General features: G+C 46.3%; 1 protein-coding gene across 1 annotated transcript in view; it reads left to right on the top strand.

Annotated features, from left to right (window-relative positions):
• The window catches only part of LOC110522731 (phosphatidylinositol 4-phosphate 3-kinase C2 domain-containing subunit alpha), a 66,603-nt gene that overhangs the window by 38,029 nt on the left and 11,779 nt on the right, over positions 1 to 16,795 (top strand). The window contains exons 12-22 of the mRNA XM_036969413.2: positions 1,457 to 1,579; positions 2,320 to 2,487; positions 4,722 to 4,830; positions 5,953 to 6,095; positions 11,362 to 11,550; positions 11,880 to 11,973; positions 12,091 to 12,185; positions 12,800 to 12,980; positions 13,964 to 14,068; positions 15,590 to 15,682; positions 16,355 to 16,484. Of these exons, the coding sequence (XP_036825308.2) occupies positions 1,457 to 1,579; positions 2,320 to 2,487; positions 4,722 to 4,830; positions 5,953 to 6,095; positions 11,362 to 11,550; positions 11,880 to 11,973; positions 12,091 to 12,185; positions 12,800 to 12,980; positions 13,964 to 14,068; positions 15,590 to 15,682; positions 16,355 to 16,484 (1,430 nt within the window). The remainder of the gene's footprint in view (positions 1 to 1,456; positions 1,580 to 2,319; positions 2,488 to 4,721; positions 4,831 to 5,952; positions 6,096 to 11,361; positions 11,551 to 11,879; positions 11,974 to 12,090; positions 12,186 to 12,799; positions 12,981 to 13,963; positions 14,069 to 15,589; positions 15,683 to 16,354; positions 16,485 to 16,795) is intronic.

The following is a 16,795-nucleotide window of genomic DNA, read 5'->3' as shown; positions in this document are numbered from 1 at the left end:
TCTGCCCGTCATCCATAGGGCATCGTCCAAGAGCTAGCACTACATGACCAAAAGTATGTGGACACCTGTTTGTCATGCTGAACATGAAAGGGCCTTCCCCAAACTGTTGTCACAATGTTGGAAGTACAAAATCATCTAGAATGTCATTGTATGCTTTGGCGTTAAGATTTCCCTTCACTGGAACTAAGGGGCCTGAACCATGAAACAGCCCCAGACCATTTTCCCTCCTCCACCAAACTTTACAGTTGGCACTATACATTGGAGCAAGTAGCGTTCTCTTGGCATCCACCAAACCCAGATTTGTCCGTCAGACTGCCAGATGGTGAAGCGTGATTCATCACTCCAGACAACGTGTTTTCACTGCTCCAGTGCCCAGTGGCGGCAAGCTTTACACCACTCTAGCCGATGCTTGGCATTGTGCATGATCTTAGACTTGTGTGCAGTTGCTCGACCATGGGAACCCATTTCATGACACTCTCTCGACGAACAGTTTTTGTGCTGACGTTGCTTCGAGGCAGTTTGGAACTCTGTAGTGACTGTTGCAACCGAGGACGGACTATTTATTTCGCACTTCAGCACTCGGCAGTCCGTTCTGTGAGCTTGTGTTGCTTACCACTTCACAGCTCAGCCACTGTTGCTCCTAGATGTGTCCAATTCACAATAACAGCACTTACAGTTGACCGGGGCAGCTCTAGCAGGGCAGAAATTTGACGAACTGACTTGTTGGAAAGGTGCCGTCCTATGATGGTGCCACATTTTAAAGTCACTGAGCTCTTCAGTAAGGCCATTCTGCTGCCAATGTTTGTCTATGGAGATTTCATGGCTGTGTGCTCAATTTTATTCACCTGTCCGCAACGGGTGTGGGTGAAGTAGTTTTGAAGGGGTGTCCACATACTTTTGTGTATACATATAGTGCATTTTTAGGAGGCATGGAAAACCTTTCTGAGCACCATATCAATGGAACTCTGAACATTTTAATCCCGTAACACGACGAGAAATGAGGCCCGGAAATATTTAGCCTTGAACTAACAGTTACTCCAACGTTATGGCATGGCTGGAATCGTCTCATCATTAAGGAGGGACTGTTCTGATCTGTTGTGGCTAGCGTATTACACACAGACACACACACACACACACACACACACCATCTGTAGGCACAGTGATGCATCATGTCACCAGCAACAGTGAACGCATGCACACCGTGCTGTGTTGAAGCACAAGACAGATGGCGTTGAGTAATAGGAAATCTTTTGGAATCCTAAATGGTTCACTGCCTGGTTTTCTCATTGGAGCTTATGGATTGTCAGGTCTTTCATAATGTCAAAAATGTCTTGCATCAAAAATGTGAACTGTGAAAATAAACAGAGCCAACTTAACACCATTTTTTTTTTTCTCTCTATAGAATGATGGATTTTAACTCCAGAATAATTAGTTCCTTCCTTTCTTTCTTTTGCAGCTATGAGAAGTACTACCTGATGTGTGCTCTGACACACAATGGCCGGAACCTGTTCAAGCCTATCCAGTCCAAGAAAGTCGGCACCTACAAGAGCTTCTTCTACCACATCAAATGGGACGAACTGTACGTCACTACTGCCCTCTACCCATAGAAATACAATACCGTTAGACAAGACATTATACATAACACAACCATATGAATTTTCATTGTATATTGTTCTGTTTTTATGTGTACATGATCACGAAGCAACTGAACAAACCAATAATAGTTGACCTAATCTATAATATTGTTGTATTGAATTTTGTGCCTATACCAATCTTGAGTTTCCCATTTAGGGTCAGATGTCAACTAGTGTCAAATTTCCTTAGCATCTGTTGCACAGGCCCAGTCACAAACACCACAAACATAGCAGGACAATAATACAAACTGATAAGACATGACAACATTTAAAGGATTGTTACCTTGTAATACATGTATAATTTAGTCAACTGCTGGATACAATTACCAGTAATAATTACAGATTCCACATAACAAACACTTTTTATCCAAAGAACCTAAAGGGTACAGTCAGTGAATACATGTTTAGTATGTGATCGTTGAACCCTCTTATCAACTCACACACACACTACCATTACATATCACAGACGATGCACATTCATACTTACGCTATTGTGTGTGTGAGAGGAACTATATGTAGTCAGACTGCGCAGAATCACTGATCTATAAAAATTACCTTACGTCCCACAAATAACTACTCATTATGTGATCAGGATAAGCGATGCTGCGCCTTGCTTTGCTCAAACTGATCTCTCTCTCTCTGTCTCTCTCTCTCTCTGTCTCTCTCTCTCTGTCTCTCTCTCTAGGATCAACTTCCCAATGGCGGTGGCCCTGCTTCCATTGGAGTCCATGCTGACTCTCTCTCTCTTCGGGGTCCTGAACCAGAACGCCAGCGGCTCCCCAGACTCCAACAAACAACGCAAAGGACCAGAGCTGCTGGGCAAAGTCTCCCTGCCCCTATTTGACTTTCGACGGTATTGCACAACCACATATACATTTTAGCAGTGTGGTTGTGTAATTTCTGTGTGTCTGTTGTGTTGTATGGCATAGTCTTGTGGTCTATTTCAAGAGTTAATTGTGTGTAATCGCTGTCTATTGGGGATTCAGAGTGTTGTGTGTAGGGGGGTGGCGTGTTTGTGTGTAGGGGGGTGGCGTGTTTGTGTATAGGGGGGTGGCGTGTTTGTGTGTAGGGGGGTGGCGTGTTTGTGTGTAGGGGGGTGGCGTGTTTGTGTATAGGGGGGTGGCGTGTTTGTGTAAAGGGGGGTGGCGTGTTTGTGTGTAGGGGGGTGGCGTGTTTGTGTGTAGGGGGGTGACGTGTGCGTGTGTGTGTGTGTAGGGGGGCGGCGTGTGTGTGTGTAGGGGGGCGGCGTGTGTGTGTGTAGGGGGGTGGCGTGTGTGTGTAGGGGGGCGGCGTGTGTGTGTGTAGGGGGGTGGCGTGTGTGTGTGTAGGGGGGTGTGCGGGTGGCGTGTGTGTAGGGTGTGTGTGTGTAGGGTGGCGTGTGTGTAGGTTGGCGTGTGTAGAGTGGTGTGTGTGTTTTTAGAGTGGTGGGTGGGGTGTGTGTGGGTATAGAGTGGTGGGTTGGGGGTGTGTGGGTATAGAGTGGTGGGTTGGGTGTGTGTAGAGGGGGGGTGTGTGGGTATAGAGTGGTGGGTTTGGGTGTGTGTGTGGGTATAGAGTGGTGGGTGGGGTGTGTGGGTATAGAGTGGTGGGCGGGGTGGGTGGGTATAGAGTGGTGGGTGTGTGTAGAGGGGGGTGTGTGGGTATAGAGTGGTGTGGGTGTGGTGTGTGGGTATAGAGTGGTGGGTGGGTATAGAGTGATGGGTGGGTATAGAGTGATGGGTGGGGTGTGTGTAGAGGGGGGTGTGTGTAGAGGGGGGGGTGTGGGTATAGAGTGGTGGGTGTGTGTGTGTGTGTAGGGGGTTGGCGTGTGTGTGTGTAGGGGGGTGGCGTGTGTGTGTGTGTGTAGGGGGGTGGCGTGTGTGTGTGTGTGTGTGTGTAGGGGGGTGGCGTGTGTGTAGGGGGGTGTGCGGGTGGCGTGTGTGTAGGGTTGCGTGTGTGTGTGTAGGTTGGCGTGTGTAGAGTGGTGTGTGTGTTTTAGAGTGGTGGGTGGGGTGTGTGTGGGTATAGAGTGGTGGGTTGGGTGTGTGTGGGTATAGAGTGGTGGGTTGGGGGGGTGTGGGTATAGAGTGGTGGGTTGGGTGTGTGTAGAGGGGGGGTGTGGGTATAGAGTGGTGGGTGGGTGGGGTGTGTGTGGGTATAGAGTGGTGGGTGGGTATAGAGTGGTGGGTGGGTGAGTGGGTATAGAGTGGTGGGTGGGGTGTGTGGGTATAGAGTGGTGGGTGGGTATAGACTGGTGGGTGGGGTGGGTATAGAGTGGTGGGTGGGGTGGGTATAGAGTGGTGTGTGGGTATAGAGTGATGAGAGTGGTGTGTGGGTATAGACTGGTGGGTGGGGTGGGTATAGAGTGGTGGGTGGGGTGGGTATAGAGTGGTGAGTGGGGTGTGTGTAGAGGGGGGTGTGTGGGTATAGAGTGGTGAGAGTGGTGGGTGTGGTGGGTGGGCGTGTGTGTGTAGGGGGGTGGCGTGTGTGTGTAGGGGGGTGGCGTGTGTGTGTAGGGGGGTGGCGTGTGTGTGTAGGGGGGTGGCGTGTGTGTGTGTAGGGGGGTGGCATGTGTGTGTAGGGGGGTGTAGGGTGGTGTGCGGGAGGCGTGTGTAGGGCGGCGTGTGTGTGTGTGTAGGTTGGCGTGTGTAGAGTAGTGTGTGTGTTTTAGAGTGGTGGGTGGGGTGTGTGTGGGTATAGAGTGGTGGGTTGGGGGTGTGTGGGTATAGAGTGGTGGGTTGGGTGTGTGTAGAGGGGGGGGTGTGTGGGTATAGAGTGGTGGGTTTGGGTGTGTGTGGGTATAGAGTGGTGGGTGGGGTGTGTGTGGGTATAGAGTGGTGGGTGTGTATAGAGTGGTGTGTGGGTGGGTATAGAGTGGTGGGTGGGTATAGAGTGGTGGGTGGGGTGTGTGTAGATGGGGGGGGGGGTGTGTAGAGGGGGGGGGTGGGTATAGAGTGGTGGGTGGGTATAGAGTGGTGGGTGTGGTGGGTGGGTATAGAGTGGTGGGTGGGGTGGGTGGGTATAGAGTGGTGGGTGGGTATAGAGTGGTGGGTGGATATAGAGTGGTGTGTGTGACTATGTGTGTTAATACTTAGGTGTGTGTTTCAGGGTGCTGATGAGTGGGACCAAGCTGCTGTGTCTGTGGACGTCTCCTCAGCCTTCCTCTGCTGCAGCCGGGAGCCGGAGGAAGAACCTGGCTGAGAGGATCATACTGCAGGTGACCACACCACTCTACACACACACACACCACACACACACACACACACACACACACCACTCTACACACACCACTCTACACACACCACTCTACACACACACACACCACTCTACACACACACACCACTCTACACACACACACCACTCTACACACACACCACTCTACACACACACACACACACACTCACACCACTCTACACACACACACTACTTGCCTAGTTAAATAAATAAAATACACAAACACCACACACACACGGGAATACCCATATAAATGTGAAATTTTACAACCAATATAATTGGGAATTACTGGAATGGCCTTTGACTTTAATGGTAATCTTCGGCAATATTGTAATGTACAGGCACTGTTTAAATGCACACTTCCTCAAAGCAATCAGTGATTCTGCCATTGGAAAGCAAGCACCTGTTCAGTCATGTTAGATCTGTTTTTACCTCAAGAAAATGGAAGATGCTTATTTGTTATTATATATTGGTTATTGTTAAGTATTTAGGACCAAGGTCTTGCTCACACACTCCCCTTACACAAACATATTTCCTCTTCTGTGGCGACCTAATAAGTGTGTGTCTACCTAGAGCTTACCGTATGCTTTCCAGTCCAAACAGTTTGAGCATATATTACGACAATATTTTGTGACGTTATTGTTAGTTTTGGTGTTCAGCAGTATTGACTATTTTTTTTCCCCGGCTGTTCGAGCACACAACTATTTTTCTTGTGGCACCCGAAGTTCTGCAGCTGATGTCTACGCCCCCACTCGTTGATTATTGGTCAAGAGTAGGGATTCTTCAATTAAGTGTTTGTTGTCCAATGAGAGACGACTGGTTTGAGAAACACGGCACAACATCTTAGCTAGATGCAAAAACGTACACATGTATGACAGATTTCTTGATTTGGCTTAGATTGATTCTACCTATGTTGTTGCTATGGCGTCTCAAAAAGGTGACAAACAGTAATATTACTGCTTTCTTCAATTTTTTCAACCAAATGTATTTTTAAGGGTGTATACAAGGCACAGACATTCGCTTCGCCTAGTCAAATTCTGCTAGGAACAAACCAAAACTAGTATGCGGATGCCTTAACCATTCCATGACCTCTGACTCCCTTCAGGTGGACTTCCCCAGCCCAGCGGTGGATGTGCTGTACGTGGGACCCCAGGAGAGACCCAGCCCTGATCCAAACACCCTGGAGGAGCTTGACCCTGACCTGCGTCGCCAGGTGGACAAACTCTGCAGCCGAGCCTCCACCTTCGGGTACGTATGAGTTACTGGGGCACTTCAGTAAGGCCAACCCCCCCCCTAACTTGAGATCCGCTTATGTAACAGGCTAGAACTTTACCGAAATCCTGATCGATATCAATTAGAGAAACATTTGACTTACGGGCGTGTGTATCGCATAATGATTTTGTGTTGGTCTGTTCCGCTGTTGGACTGTTCAGCGGTTGCTTAGAGTTCTTATTTTTGGGATTGGCCTGTCTACAAGGTAACAGCTAAGTTTTAAAGACACTATTGTATTGTGTAGCTTTTTTCTTTGTTTTAGATGATTACATCATCACTGTCTACGTTCTAATGAGATCCAGCCAAGGTTTTAAGGTATTCCCCAAAAATTGGGCACATGCAAATGTTCCTATGCTTAAGACTTAATACACAAAGATTACGTTATGTCCCAGCCGTAGGGCATTTGTTTATCAAGGGCAGGTTTGGTGAATTAGGTGCTAAGCCAAAGTAAACACAGCCTACAACAGGACAAATTAAGGTGGCACTGACTGTGGTGACTACTGACACCAAATATACTCATGAATCAAGGCAAAGACCCTAGCTAGTTGGCAAGGCATTATGCAAGGGTGTTAGCATCTTAGATGGGTCTGATTTCATAAGCTGATACTAGCTGCCATGACAACTGTTACAATTATAGTAGTGTTATGTAGGGCCTTATGATGGATGTTTCTTAACAGTTTGTCATCATAACTGTTGCGTCTGTTGTCATAAGCTGATACCTGCTGCCGTGACATATCTTTACTTTACCTGCTGCCGTGACATATCTTTACTTTACCTGCTGCCGTGACGTATCTTTACTTTACCTGCTGCCGTGACATATCTTTACTTTACCTGCTGCCGTGACATATCTTTACTTTACCTGCTGCCGTGACGTATCTTTACTTTACCTGCTGCCGTGACATATCTTTACTTTACCTGCTGCCGTGACGTATCTTTACTTTACCTGCTGCCGTGACGTATCTTTACTTTACCTGCTGCCGTGACGTATCTTTACTTTACCTGCTGCCGTGACATATCTTTACTTTACCTGCTGCCGTGACGTATCTTTACTTTACCTGCTGCCGTGACATATCTTTACTTTACCTGCTGCCGTGACGTATCTTTACTTTACCTGCTGCCGTGACGTATCTTTACTTTACCTGCTGCCGTGACGTATCTTTACTTTACCTGCTGCCGTGACATATCTTTACTTTACCTGCTGCCGTGACGTATCTTTACTTTACCTGCTGCCGTGACATATCTTTACTTTACCTGCTGCCGTGACATATCTTTACTGGCTTTATTTTCCACGTTTAAAATGGAATTAAGAAAAGGAGACAACAAATTCAGGACCGTTATATACATTATATATTAACCCCAGCTGTTTAGTAGAGATGTCACACCTTACTGGGTGGCTAGGGACATTAACCCCAGCTGTTTAGGAGAGATATCACACCTTACTGGGTGGCTAGGGACATTAATCCCAGCTGTTTAGGAGAGATATCACACCTGGCACAAATGATTGTCTAGTTGTGTTTTTCATGCAGGCTGGTGCCCTATACCTGCACCCAGAGAGTAGTTCCAAGTCCAGGTTTATAGCAACAAATTTCGTATTATAACACTCTTATGTAGGATGTTATGATGGAAGTTTCAAGTCTTCATGCCCAAATGACTCGCCAGTCCTCCCAGACCATAGACCATAGATCTGTTCTCATTCCAGGGTGTCTGTTCCCCCAGACGTTTAATTGTGGGCATATAAATGCCCACTTAAACCCACTGCCAACCTCTGCCAGGCTGCCAGCCAGATCCATTAGCTTTTTTCAGCCTCCACAGAGAGTCATTTCTTCTGAGGCACTAATCCCTTTGACTTTCTCTGAGCGTTCTCTCATTTACTCCCATGTTAACCTTCTGTGGTTTGAACTTCTTCTTTTGCCATCTGTTTTGTTAGGGCGTATTTCCGAGTCATTAAGATTCTCTTAGAACAAGAGACTTCAGCTAGTGTGCACTTGTTCAGTTCCCTTCACTGATCTGAAAGGAAATGGCTGGTATGGTCTCTAGATGACCAAGTTACAAAGGACGTACTAACATGTGCAATAAAGGGTATATCATCAGAGGGTACGTTGCCAACTAGTAGATGGCTTTAGACTGGGTAAGGTTGAAGAATTTTGGCATTGGTAGCGATAATGTCGCACTGCTGTCCATCCTATTGCCAGATAGTGATGACCCTGTCAGCAGTGGTCTTTTTTGACCCATCCTATGACTCACCTACTGCCATTGAGCAAGGCACTTAACTAGAGGTCGACCGACTATGATTTTTCAACGCCGATACCGATTAATCTGCCGTTATCTTTTTTTTTTTTACATTTATTTTTAATAATGACAATTACAACACTGAATTAACACTTATTTTAACTTAATATAATACATCAATAAAAATCAATTTAGCTTCAAATAAAATAAAACATGTTCAATTTGGTTTAAATAATGCAAAAACAAAGTGTTGTTGGAGAGGAAAGTAAAAGTGCAATATGTGCCATGTAAAAAAGCTAACGTTTCAGTTCCTTGCTCAGAACATGAGAACTTCTGGTGGTTCCTTTTAACATGAGTCTTCAATATTCCCAGGTAAGAAGTTTTAGGTTGTAGTTATTATAGGAATTATAGGACAATTTCTCTCCTATACGATTTGTTTTTCATATACCTTTGACTATTGGAAGTTCTTATAGGCACTTTGGTATTGCCAGTGTAACAGTATAGCTTCCGTCCCTCTCCTCGCCCCTACCTGGGGTCGAACCAGGAACACATCAACAACAGCCAGCCTCGAAGCAGCGTGACCCATCGCTCCATAAAAGCTGTGGTCCTTTCAGAGCAAGGGGTACAACCACTCCAAGTCTCAGAGCGAGTGACGTTTCAAATGCTATTAGCGCACTAGCTAGCCATTTCACATCGGTTACACCAGCCTAATCTCGGGAGTTGATAGGTTTGAAGTCATAAACAGCTCAATGCTTGAAGCACAGCGACGAGCTGCTGGCAAAACGCACTAAAGTGCTGTTTGAATGAATGCTTACAAGCCTGCTGGCGCCTACCATCGCTCAGTCAGACTGCTCTATCAAATCGTAGACTTAATTATAACATAATAACACAGAAATACGAGCCTTAGTTTCCGGATTCAACCATGTTAATGACCTATCATCTCGAAAACAAGGCGTTTATTCTTTCAGTGAAATACGGAACCTTTCCATATTTTATCTAATGGGTGGCAAGTCTAAATATTCCTGTTACATTGCACAACCTTCAATGTTATGTCATAATTACGTAAAAAATTCTGGCAAATTAGGCAGCCCAAACTATTGCATATACACTGACTGCGTGCAATGAACGCAAGAGAAGTGACACAATTTCACCTGGCTAATATTGCCTGCTAACCTGGATTTCGTTTAGCAAAATATGCAGGTTTAAAAATATATACTTCTGTGGATTGATTTTAAGAAAGGCATTGATGTTTATGGTTAGGTACAGTCGTGCAACGATTGTGCTTTTTTCGCAAATGCGCTTTTGTTAAATCATCCCCAGTTTGTCGAAGTTGGCTGTCTTTGTTCGGAAGAAATGGTCTTCACAGAGTTCGCAACGAGCCAGGTTAACAGGCAATATTAACTAAATATGCAGGTATACTTGTGTATTGATTTTAAGAAAGGCATTGATGTTTATGGTTAGGTACACATTGGAGCAAGACGGTCCTTTTTCGCGAATACGCTCCGCATCGATTATATGCAACGCAGGACACGCTAGATAAACTAGTAATATCATCAACCATGTGATCGTCAACTAGTGATTATGATTGATTGATTGTTTTATATAAGATAAGTTTAATGCTAGCTAGCAACTTACCTTGGCTTCTTACTGCATTCGCGTAACAGCGTTGGACTAGTTAACTGTAAGGTTGCAAGATTGAATCCCCGAGCTGACAAGGTAAAAATCTGTTGTTCTGCCCCTGAACAAGGCAGTTAACCCACCGTTCCTCGTTGAAAATAAGAATGTGTTCTTAACTGACTTGCCTAGTTAAATAAAGGATAAATAAAGGTGTAAAAAAAAAAGAAATCTGCCAAATCGGTGTCCAAAAACACAGATTTCCGATTGTTATGAAAACCGATACCGATTAATCGGTCGACCTCTATACTTAACCCCTAACCTCCTCTGTGCTGCTCCCAGCATAACCCCTAACCTGCTCTGTGCTGCTCCCAGCCTACCCCCTAACCTCCTCTGTGCTGCTCCCAGCCTACCCCCTAACCTCCTCTGTGCTGCTCCCAGCCTAACCTCTAACCTCCTCTGTGCTGCTCCCAGCCTAACCCCTAACCTCCTCTGTGCTGTCCGGTTTAGGGGAGGGTTTGGCCCAGCGTTGTCCGGGTTATGGGAGGGTTTGGCCCAGCGTTGTCTGGGTTAGGGGAGGGTTTGGCCCATTGTTGTCCGGGTTAGGGGAGGGTTTGGCCCAGCGTTGTCCGGGTTAGGGGAGGGTTTGGCCCAGCGTTGTCCGGGTTAGAGGAGGGTTTGGCCCAGCGTTGTCCGGGTTAGAGGAGGGTTTGGCCCAGCGTTGTCCGGCTTAGAGGAGGGTTTGGCCCAGCGTTGTCCGGCTTAGAGGAGGGTTTGGCCCAGCGTTGTCCGGCTTAGAGGAGGGTTTGGCCCAGCGTTGTCCGGGTTAGAGGAGGGTTTGGCCCAGCGTTGTCCGGGTTAGGGGAGGGTTTGGCCCAGCGTTGTCCGGGTTAGGGGAGGGTTTGGCCCAGCGTTGTCTGGGTTAGGGGAGGGTTTGGCCCAGCGTTGTCCGGGTTAGGGGAGGGTTTGGCCCAGCGTTGTCCGGGTTAGGGGAGGGTTTGGCCCAGCATTGTCCGGGTTAGAGGAGGGTTTGGCCGACAGGGATGTCCTTGTCCCATCACGCACTAGCGACTCCTGTAGCAGGCCGGGCACAGTGCATGCTGACACGGTCGTCGCCAGGTGTACGGTGTTTCCTCCGACACATTGGTGCAGCTGGCTTCCGGGTTAAGTGGGCATTGTGTCAAGAAGCAGCGCGGCTTGGTTGGGTTGTGTTTTGGAGGACGCGCGGCTCTCGACCTTCGCTTCTCCTGAGTCCGTACGGGAGTTGCGGCGATAAGACAAGACTATAACTACCAATCGGATACCATGAAATTGGGGAGAAAAAAAAAGTGTTAAAAAAATACAAATAAAAAAAAGGTTGATTTTGTTTATGCCTCTCCCTCTTCCCTCCCTCTTCCAGGTTGACGCGGGCCGACCGCCAGCTGCTGTGGGATCAGCGGCACCACTGCCGGGCCTACACCCATAGCCTGCCTAAGGTGCTGGCCAGCGCCCCCAGCTGGGACTGGGGCAGCATGGCTGAGATCCACTCCCTCCTCCATCACTGGCCCTCGCTTCAACCAGTCTGTGCCCTGGAGCTGCTTCACTCTAAGTACGTGTGGCGTACACATACACACAGATTCTCTTGAACACTTGATACACTTTTTTTGAAATGTTGAGAGAAGTTGTTTGAGAGAGCTCGAGTTTGATTCATTGGCAATAGAAAAAAGTTTGATTTGTAAAATGGGAGGTGCAAGTTGATATCACCGGAGTCTTTTATATTTCTGTGTGTGTTAGCTTGAGAGCTAAGAGAATGTAACCTATACTACTTAAATCACCTGTTTGACTATAGTTCAATAAATGGTAGACAGTCAGATTGTACTTTACTGTAAGGAACATAGGTTGAAGGTCACTCTGTCGGTCTTTGTTTCTGTCCTGCAGGTTTGCTGACACAGAGGTGAGGAGTGTGGCTGTCAGCTGGATCGAATCCAGCAGTGATGACGAGTTGGCCGACTACCTGCCTCAGCTAGTGCAGGTAGACAGTGTGTATATACACACACACACACACACACACACAGGAAATCATTTTGTTAGTGACTCTGAATGCTTTCCTCACCCCATCTCCTTGTCCCTGTTCTTTTGGCTCTCTCAGGCCCTGAAGTTTGAGTGTCACCTAAAGAATGCCTTGGTCATGTTCCTACTGTCCAGAGCACAGGGCAACGTCAGTATCGCCCACTACCTGTACTGGTGAGTCTCCACCCACTGAACTAGTAGCATAGTATATAATATGGTGTATATAACATAGCATATCATATTATAAACTGGGTGGTTCAAGCCCTGAATGCTGATTGGCTGACAGCTTTGGTATATCAGACCGTATACCACGGGTATGACAAAACACTTATTTTTACTGCTCTTATTACATTGGTAAACAGTTTATAATAGCAATAAGGCACCTCGGGGGTTTGTGGTATATGGCCAATATACCATGGCTAAGGGCTGTGTCCAGGCACTCTGCGTTGCGTCGTGCGTAAGAACAGCCCTTAGTCGTGATATATTGGCCATATACCACACCCCCACGGGCCTTATTTATTAAGTATAATATATAGCATAATATATTGTGTAGCATAGTATATAGATATACATGGCCTCTGCTAAGTGGTCTGGACCTTTATGGAACAGGAGGTAGTGTGCTTGTCCCGGACACCCAAAACAGATCATTTTAAGTCAGTATCTAGGCTGGGAACTGTCGTAGGACTACATGTAGTATCTAAAAAGCCACAGTAATCTCTACAGAGCTATTAGCGATATCAACAGCTTTGTCTGATCCCATTGTACTCGGATCCTCTCTCCCCCACCAGGCTACTGAGAGATGCAGTTCTAGACCCTGCGTTTGGCCGGAGGTATGACCAAGTGCTGGGGTCCCTGCTGTGTCTGTGTGGGGCCGGCCTCCGGGATGAGCTGGACAAACAGACCCGCCTGGTCACTCTGCTGGGGGAGCTGGCCGAGAAGGTCCGGCAGGCCGGGGGCTCCACACGACAGGTGATGGGGCTAGGAAACACTACTAGAATGTCCAACCTATACCTCAGGGAGCCTCTAAAAGGGCTTGTTGATACTTTATTTTACAGTCAGCTGTTCATCTTGTATTTAATTATGGTAGGGATGTCCTGTTAACCCAATGAGTCCCGCCCCTGTGATTTAGGACCTCAAACCCCTTTTCAACATTGTGAGTTTGAGCTATAGAACTCGTCTATTTCTTCGGCATCCGTTGGTACCAACCAACCGTCTGTGTAATTTACCGGGGCTGAGCTAGAGCGGTGTTTGTGAGACGAGGGCGGATCTCGGATGGGACCCGGGGCCAGAATGGTTTGAATTACAAACTACTAAAAGCTATCTATGAAAAGCTGAGACTCTATCGAACATGCACATGTAACATGTTTTGCTCTATGACGCTCACAAGCTACATAAAAGTTGTTAGAAAGTACGAGGTTCTTCTACGTAGAAGATAAAAGGAAATCCCTGGACATAGTGTCTATAATAGTTTAATAAGTTCACATAGAGTTGTTACTGACTAGTTGGATATTAATTTCCCACTCAGCAAACAATTTCTGTGTTTACAGCATTCATGTAAATTCATTTTGAGCAGACTTTATTTTGTTTATTGACATTTGTCAATAAAACTCATGAATGCAACTGTTTGTCAAATAGGGTTGTGTTCTACTTTTAGCCCTGGTTGGTTGTCCTGAAAGGGAAATGATAAAACACTTCATTGTGAAGCTAAATATAAGGGCTGGACATGCAGCTAACTGAAAGTCAGATAAATTCAAATAGGATTTTTGCTGGGGTCTCGGGACTGAAATGGTTAAAATCACTTTTATTTCATTTGGTACCAGTTATTTAAAAATAGTTTAAGTTTCCAATTTTTACCTTGTAATTCTGTTGTAAATATCAGCTAAACGATGAAATAAAGCGCTGTCAAACGTTAATTGGTTGACAGTAATTCAACTATTTGTATGTGTCTCCAGGTGGTGCTCCAGGAGGGTCTGGAGAGGATGCAGTCATTCTTCCAGAGGAACAGCTGCAGGCTGCCCCTCAGCCCCAGCCTGGAGGCCAAACAACTCAATATCAAGGTAAGGCCATTGTCCACCAATGGAAAGAGTGACCCAAAGCTTGACCATTCACTCTGCAAATGCCCATTTGACCATCAAAATAATTTTTACCATCTCAACAACATATGGACTATGACCCATACCAGGGTTTCTGTTAGCCAGCTTTTGGCTGATTTTTAAATAAAAATAAATAAATAGTTGCCCGCGAAATTGCCCGAAAAAATCCATTGCAATTGTGTGTCCGCCTAGAGGGGATTCTTTCTTCAAAACAGAGTAAAGACAGCCTCCAGATCGCTCCTTATTGAGTACAAGGTAACAAGGCTGATGTGCATCAAGCTGCTCCAAGGAGTTGGACAGTTTTGATTTCCCAACAGCAGCAGCTCACTTTGAGCAGGCCAATGTCCTCTGCAAACGCAAGTAAATTAGAGGCAAATTGTGTTCCTCAGGCCCTTTTCTAGCAGTTCTGCTGCCGCCCTAGGCAAGACCAACATATGCCACCCCTGTCTCATGTATAGTTTAAAGATTTGGAATGGATTGATAGACTAGAGCAGGGCTGCCCAACCCTTTTCCTGGAGATCTACTGTGCTGTAGGTTTTCAGTCCAACCCTCTTCCTGGAGATCTACTGTCCTGTAGGTTTTCAGTCCAACCCTCTTCCTGGAGATCAACTGTCCTGTAGGTTTTCAGTCCAACCCTCTTCCTGGAGATCTACTGTCCTGTAGGTTTTCAGTCCAACCCTAATTTAGCATATCTGATTCAGCTAGTTAAGGTCTTGTTGAACAGCTAATTAGTAGAATCAGGTGTGTTAAATAAGGGTTGGACTGAAAACCCACAGGACGGTAGATCTCCAGGAAGAGGGTTGGACAGAACCCACAGGACAGTAGATCTCCAGGAAGAGGGTTGGACAGAACCTACAGGACAGTAGATCTCCAGGAAGAGAGTTGGGCAACAGGCAATGTTTTGCTTAGGATAATTTATCTTCTGCTAAGACTAATTACAATCATGTAAATATGATTTTGAGCCCTGTGGGTAGCCGCCCTAATGTGTTTCGCACCCAATGCATATGGATGTTCGGTAAACCCTGACACATAATGTAGTCGTCCTAGTGACTGGTGACGTCACCATAACCTCTACCATCCAAACGCTGACTGGCACTTCATCTACAGGTCACTTCAGTTACCCCCACCACCTCTGTTGTAAGAGGCCGTTGACTAGAATAGTGTGTGTGTGTGTGCTGTCCCCGATTGCTCCTCTTTTCCTGTCTGAGTGTTTTGCTCCATTCTCACGGCCATGTTTCTCACCGCTGGGCAAGTGTGTTTGTATATGAGAGGTCGTATTTGTTGTTGGAGTATGTGTTTTGCTCAGAGGTGTATCTGACCACAATCTCGTACCAGACAAGCCTAGGCGATGCCCCCTCATTGAATAAAATCCGCCCTTTGTCTCCCTAAAGCAGGCTAGTGCTCCCAGGGGCCAAGGAAGGCTTGTATAACTAACCACAGGGGCTCTCTCTTTGTGTGTGTGTTTGCGCACGTGTGTATGTACAGTCGTGCTCTTTTTTCAACTCCAACGCGGTGCCCTTGAAGCTGGCCCTGGTGAACTCCGACCCTCTGGGAGAGGAGATCAACGTCATGTTCAAGGTGGGTGGCTGGGACACGCTGATCCTAGATCAGCATTCCTACTTTAAACACTCCTGGGATATATTTAGTGCTGATCTAGGACCAGTTTTGCCTTGTAAATTGCTGAACCTATATTAACACTCCTATTCTGGCCACGTTTTGTGAATGGGGGTCCAAACATAGCTATTTATATCAGATTAGACGACTAGATTATATTTCTATGGCGCCAGAGTCTCTGAAAAGATGCAAAATTCCATAGACAAGCAATTTATCTCAAATGTAATACTAAGTAATCCATGAAATACCTTGACACGTTCTAGAACACATTCTCTGCATGACTTACAGCAGACTTCACCATTCCTTCTGGAGTATTTGAAGCTTGAAGGAATGCAGGAATACATTCTAAAGAGTTCCCTTTGTGTTTTGATGCTATAACAGCTTAATATCAACGCTGCCTTGTCCATTATCTTCTCCATAGGGAAGAGATCAGTTACTGCACTCGTTTGCATTGTCTTTCATAGTTGAAACGGCACCACCTGGTGGCATAATATAACACCAGACCCTGACGATAGAATGTGTTCGGGAGTCTTTGTTTGACCAGACTTGCAGACACACAGATGGAATGAAACTCCTTAATGAGAATATTGTAATACGTATCTGTGGATGGTAACTAATGTGTGTGTGGTCTACTAGGTGGGAGAGGACCTGAGGCAGGACATGCTGGCTCTGCAGATGATCCGGGTCATGGACCGCATCTGGCTTCAGGAGGGACTGGACCTGCGCATCGTCAACTTCAAATGCATTTCCACCGGGAAAGACAACGGTACTACACACACAGACTAGAACTCACACTCAAATCACCAGCTAAATCATTCTGATTTGATTGAAACTTACTGAAACCTGTTTGTCCTCATCACAACACGACCTCTGTGGCTCTGATTCTACCATTCTGGCCATTATAAAACTAGCTCAAAGTGGATGCCACTGCACCGTCTCAGACAGATTTCATTGGGTGATTGTTAGATGATTGCTGATGAACTTGGTTCTCTGCGTCATATTACATCCGGTTTACTAATTTATAAATGTGTACTCATGCCATGCCTGCAGTTTTGACGTGGTTCTGTATGTGTGTTG

Source organism: Oncorhynchus mykiss, chromosome 4 (genome assembly GCF_057628025.1).
Source record: "Oncorhynchus mykiss isolate SJ-2025 chromosome 4, ASM5762802v1, whole genome shotgun sequence".
NCBI lineage: Eukaryota > Metazoa > Chordata > Actinopteri > Salmoniformes > Salmonidae > Oncorhynchus > Oncorhynchus mykiss.
Note: the sequence above shows the minus strand (reverse complement) of the source record. Positions and strands in the feature narration are given on the sequence as shown.